The sequence below is a fragment of the Sinocyclocheilus rhinocerous genome, unplaced genomic scaffold (assembly GCF_001515625.1).
Source record: "Sinocyclocheilus rhinocerous isolate Xijiao unplaced genomic scaffold, SAMN03320098_v1.1 scaffold72, whole genome shotgun sequence".
In the NCBI taxonomy this organism is placed as follows: Eukaryota; Metazoa; Chordata; class Actinopteri; order Cypriniformes; family Cyprinidae; genus Sinocyclocheilus; species Sinocyclocheilus rhinocerous.
In genome coordinates, this window is record NW_015628351.1 from 307,778 (window position 1) to 313,627 (window position 5,850).

Sequence of the window (5,850 nt, forward strand, 5' to 3'; positions counted from 1 at the left end):
AAACCAACCCATGAACGCGCAATTATCTCAGATAACTCAATCCAGCCATACTAATCATCAACAACAGGTGCGTTCGAAGAACCGAATTAGCCAGATCCTGATTAGCGCGATGATATCATCTTGGATGTGACATTTCATCTCGGAAGTAATAAGCAACGTACGAAGAACGGCTCCCTGAACTGGGTGTGTCAGATTAATGAGACACATACAATTTTGTTTTGATGAGACAGAAACAGGACTGAGAAACACCGAGTGGAAGATTTCCTGAAACATAATTCCATGCTGCCCTCTGGTGGACAGTTTTAAACATCTGTGTTTATAAATGTGTCACTGGACAGTCTCTCAGTTTACTAATATTTATATTTTCGCTACCAGAATATTTATGAGATGTTTAAAGGAGGTTATTAATCTACACAATGTTTAGTGTCACTGTGTGTTGTCTTTCTCTAGATGTGTCCTGTCTCCAGCAGACTGACAGGAGCCTCTGACCCAGACTTCACTAAACATCCTCTCATCACGTGAGAATAGCTTTATTTACTTTTTTTTTTTAATGCATGTTCCAGGTCTTACTGTGAATTACTTACAATTTAATGGTGTCTGTTATTCCACTTTTCCATTAACATCAGTTAGGCTATTAGCTAATAATGTTAACAAACAGCCAAATAGCTATTTTAGCACTGCTTTAGCAAACTTCCATTCAATCTGACTTCTGTTGCTTTTCACCATCTAATTCATTTGTGAAGGATAAAATAAAGTACTACTGTGCATTCTTCCTCAATGCCTATCATGTTTCACTTAGAAATACAGCATTATAGAATTAAAATGTACAATTTACCTTGGGCTTTTCATACTGCACTTAAAGGGATAGTTCACCCAAAAATGAAAATTACCCCTTGATTTAATTCTCACCATTAAGCCATCCTAGGTGTATATGAACACAACCGGAGTTATATTAAAACATATCCTGGCTCCTCCAAGCTTCATAATGGCAGTGAACGGCCAATAGAAGTCCAATAAAGTGCATCCATCCATCATAAAAAGTGCTCCACACAGCTCCGGGGGGTTAATAAATGCCTCCTGAAGTGAATCGATGCATATTTGTAAGAAAAATATCCATATTTAAAGCTTTATAAACTGTAATCTTTTGCTTCTGCTAATTGTCGTATGCGTGTACACGAGAGTGGCGTTCCCCACATTTGTAATTTAGAAGCGGGATTCGTGCCGGGTTACTGCCTCTTTTACGTTGCCAAACTTGTGCAATGTTTCTTGCCATTTTGGCAGTATAGGTGGCAAAGGTGGCCAAAATCAAAGGGAATGTGAATCAGTTTAACCCAGGATTCTGTTTACCCGGGGCTTAAAATGATCCAGAGTTAACTAGTTTGAGTTTGAAAAGTCTTGTTGTGTGTTTCAGATTCAAGAAGGACAAAGCTAACTACTCCTTAAATACAGATGACCCTACCATATTCAACTCCACCTTGAACTCCGACTACCAGGTGGTGCAGAAATACATGGATTTCACTGAAGAGGAGTTCAAGAGACTGGTGAGACACATTTTGCCAAAACAGGCTCTCTAATGGACTCTGGTCATGGCAAAAGTGACTTGAATTATCCTGTCTGTTTCTGTTTTCACAGAATATAAATGCAGCTAAGTCCTGCTTTCTTCCTGCGAAGGAGAAAGAGGAGCTTCTTGAACAACTCTATGAGGCCTATGGCATGCTGAAAAAAACAGGATTTTGAGCTCAGTACTGTTATAAACAAGTTTGCAGCGAGCAGAGCCTTTCAGGACATTTGCCTTCTCACACGATTGTGGATCCTGATTCCTTGAAACTGGAGAACTCATACACATTTCTCAGCGAAATTTTTACACAAAAACAATAAAGACCACACATAAAAACCTCCAACTTTCAACTTTAGAAGTTAACATGCTGTTCGTTAAAATAAATGTTACATATGTCATTTAACCACCGTTACAGCATACTGGTTTTGACCAAATGCTGTTGCCTTTCATCTACATGGACATTTTTACAAGTATTGTAATACCTGTAGCCTAAACATGAAATATTAGTCTTATTTCATATTTACTCAAGTCTTAGTCACTATACTTTATGCTCTTCTCAATATATGCACAGAATATGACCATAATGTAATAAAGAAAAAAATCTTTATATGAAGCATGTTAATCTGTATAACATTTGAAAGGTACTGTGAGAATTAAATTAAATAGTACCTCAGCTTTATTCCGAAAATTTACAATGGCAATAATGTATAAATCCAAAACATTAAACCAGAATATGATCTTATGTCTGGTGCTCATCAAATGTATATTGTATACAAACCTTTGGGTAAGCGTTGATTATTAATATTAAAGTTATTATTAGATGTTTGATGATGAAATGCTGTGCAAAACCCCTTTAAATTAGTTCTAACACCAGAGAGCATTTACCAAAAGACGGTTTATATAACTCAGGTTTGGAGTTAATCAGCCTAGTGAAAAATAATTGTCAGGTTTTACATTTTGTGTTGTATAGTTTGAACTGCATAGGAAAATATACGGACTATAAATGATGTGGGAAGGAAGGGACTGAGAGCTTGTCACCGTGTAAACTATCAATACAAATACTTTTGCATCTGAATGGTTGTGTGATTCTTGTCCCGTTTATGACAAAAAAAAAATGCTTTTAATGTTTTAATTATAGCGTTTCAGTTGGTAAATCGTGGCACTCTGTGGCCTGATGTTTACGAATTCTCTTTTGTTCACGGTTTATATCAGTCCGCTGATTCGCATAGCCTAACTGAATATAGTGGCATTAATGTCTGAAATTAGTCTCTCGTTTCATACAAACGCAACTGGCGCCATCTTGCGTCTCAATTATTAATTGTAGTAAAAAAAAAAAAAAATATATATATATATATGAGGACTTTATCAAAAATGTTATTGTAATTGATGTAGTGTTCGTCTTTTTACTAAGCCACCTGTTTTGTACATTTTGAGTTCACATAGATCGCATTCCCCTCCGCTGCTTTTCAGTTTTTCAATTGTTAGCATGCGCTAGACCTCTTCGACCGTTCCGTTCTCCTTTGCATCATCTCACGAATTAAATTACGTTCTAAAACGTTTTTACACACCCATCTACTAAGTGCATGTTTACACAGAAAAACAATGGAGCAATAGTCAACTGTGTAAACGGGCCCTTGATGGATTATTTTTCTTAGTGGAAACATAAGATTACACGTTAAAGTGTAATTTCAACTATTCAACCATTTCAATTTCATGTCCACATATTTGGGGAGTATAATGACGTAATGATTGTACACTATCCCTTACTTGTATAATCATTTTCATAAATTACACTTTTCCTTCAAATACATCCAAACCCAACTTTTAAAAAAATCAATAAAGACACTGAATGTCATTCCTGTTTATTTTAAGGTACTTACATTTATAGGTCACAATATAAATGCAATGTGTTTCAACGAGTGTTTCTGAGAGTCTGACAAAAACCACAAAACAGTGCCAGGAGCAGAAAGCAGTAACTCAGATACTACATAAATATTGTTAATTATGTTACAGTATAATGAAGTATAGAAACAAACCTCTTCTGACCTCAGGCAATATTTGGGAATTCTGTTCTATAGTCAGACCACCTTCAACTGTAGTGGTCATTGTTTAAAAAAATAATAATTTAACTTAGCCATCCATGTCATAGGCTGTAACAAAAAGGCTATATTTGGTACTTTATAGTTTAGAGTAGCTCTGAGTATTTGTTTTAACAGTAACTCAACACGAGATTGAACTGTTTAGTTTAAGTTTAGGATGGAAAAATATCAAAACACCTGTGCTTCTGTTCGACCTCTGTTAGAAAAAACAAACTTCCCTCACTCAGCGCTGTGAATGAATACAGTCCGTGACAGATTCGTCCCATTTAGTGGTATTTGCAAAGGCAGTGTCTTCTCCATCTCTCTCTTAGGCACTCAACAGCATGCAATGGGTGGACGTCCACCTTAATGGCAGTCTATGAGAGGAGCTCTTCACTGCTGCCTGATGAGCAAAGATGAGGAGAATTTTGATGAGAAAAGGAAAGAACTCCCCCAGCTTTCCTCTCTCCTCCGGGTCATTCTTCATCTTTATGACGGTCCCTCTGTCCCCTGTTTATCCTGGCTCCCAGATGCCTCTGCTTCAGGGGCTGGAGATCCAGAAGCATCTCCCTCTACAAGACACAGATATGACAAACCTTTTCGCTACAACATTGCATGCCCAGTATATTCTCCAGCTAAACATTCTTAACAGGGACCTCGTGGTCATGGGAAAGTCTCAGGTTATTTCAGAGATAAAATGGTGCCAAGAATGTGAACTAAGGAAACTGGGTCAAATAGAGACAGATGCTGCTCTTATTTCAGTAGGAAAGAGTTGAAATTTGTCATACGAATAGGAAACGGTCAAGGAAGCAGTTATCGTTGAGAGGGCAGATAATAAATCTTTGTCATTGGTGACAGACTCCATTCAAACTCACCAAACCTATTCATGTTCAATCTGGACACTGTGACCTTGTAGAGCCGTGTCCTGGATAATGTAAGGGACGTTGTGAAAGAAAGGCAAGTGAAAGCCTTTGGTTCTCGTCCTCTTTTGTGAACGACACTTGTAATGCGTTCATGTATCACAGTCTTACCGTATTCACAAAGCAAGTCATTACAGGGGCCAAACTGATGCAGTGTTTCATAACAAATATGACCTGATAGACCACTGGCAGTCAGGAGACATTAGTGCTGTTCATGCGATGAAAGAGCAGATAGTTGTGCAGAATTACTAAAGTAAATTACTGCCGTCAGAATACTGAAAAACGTACTGAAGGAAATACCAGTGCAGAGTGTTTTTGCAAAGTTTTAAAGGTTAGCTTTCATATAGCGTTATATAGCGACTTTATATTACAGTTCACTTATAGTGTTAAATTTTTCGTGACATATTTCGTGACACATGACATATTTCAATGTAAAAAAGTATAGATGATCTAATAGATAAAATATAAAGGACTAATCGCAACTCTTTGTGCAAATAAATGCAAAACAGATATCATTTTTTCTGTTATTAGGAACATTCTAACAAAGCAAGGTTTTATTCTTACATTCTTTGACATAACATTAGTGCAAAACCACACACACACAAAACCACATTAATAGTCAAGAGGAACAAAAAGAAGAAGGAGGATAAGCAGAAGTAGTTGACGGTGGAGGAGAAGGAGAAGGGAGAAGGAAGGGAGGAAGAGGAGGAGAAGAAAAAGATGACAATGTTGAAGGATTAGTAAGAGGAGGAGGAGGAGGAGGAGGAGAAGTAGTAAGAGAATGAGGTTTAGTAAGAGGAGGAGAAGTAGTAAGAGAAGGAGGATTAGGAAGAGGAGGAGGAGAAGAAGTAAGAGAATGAGGTTTAGTAAGAGGAGGAGAAGGAGGATTAGGAAGAGGAGGAGGAGAAGAAGTAAGAGAATGAGTTTTAGTAAGAGGAGGAGAAGTAGTAAGAGAATGAAGTTTAGTAAGAGGAGGAGAAGTAGTAAGAGAAGGAGGATTAGGAAAAGGAGGAGGAGGAGGAGAAGAAGAAGTAAGAGAATGAGGTTTAGTAAGAGGAGGAGAAGTAGTAAGAGAAGGAGATTAGGAAGAGGAGGAGAAGAAGTAGTAAGAGAATGAGGATTAGGAAGAGGAGGAGGAGGAAGAGAAGAGAAGAAGTAAGAGAATGAGGTTTAGTAAGAGGAGGAGAAGTAGTAAGAGAAGGAGGATTAGGAAGAGGAGGAGGAGGAGGAGAAGAAGTAAGAGAATGAGTTTTAGTAAGAGGAGGAGAAGTAGTAAGAGAAGGAGGATTAGGAA

General features: G+C 37.6%; 2 protein-coding genes across 2 annotated transcripts in view; one reads left to right on the forward strand and one right to left on the reverse strand.

Annotated features, from left to right (window-relative positions):
- ada (adenosine deaminase) overlaps positions 1-2,633 on the forward strand; it is a 15,046-nt gene extending 12,413 nt beyond the window's left edge. The window contains exons 9-11 of the mRNA XM_016548997.1: positions 451-518; positions 1,412-1,541; positions 1,633-2,633. Coding sequence (XP_016404483.1) covers positions 451-518; positions 1,412-1,541; positions 1,633-1,737 — 303 coding nt within the window. The 3' untranslated portion in view covers positions 1,738-2,633. The remainder of the gene's footprint in view (positions 1-450; positions 519-1,411; positions 1,542-1,632) is intronic.
- Positions 2,634-3,673: 1,040 nt separating this feature from the next.
- LOC107737509 (cAMP-dependent protein kinase inhibitor gamma-like) overlaps positions 3,674-5,850 on the reverse strand; it is a 24,679-nt gene continuing 22,502 nt past the window's right edge. The window contains exon 3 of the mRNA XM_016549000.1: positions 3,674-4,208. Coding sequence (XP_016404486.1) covers positions 4,126-4,208 — 83 coding nt within the window. The 3' untranslated portion in view covers positions 3,674-4,125. The remainder of the gene's footprint in view (positions 4,209-5,850) is intronic.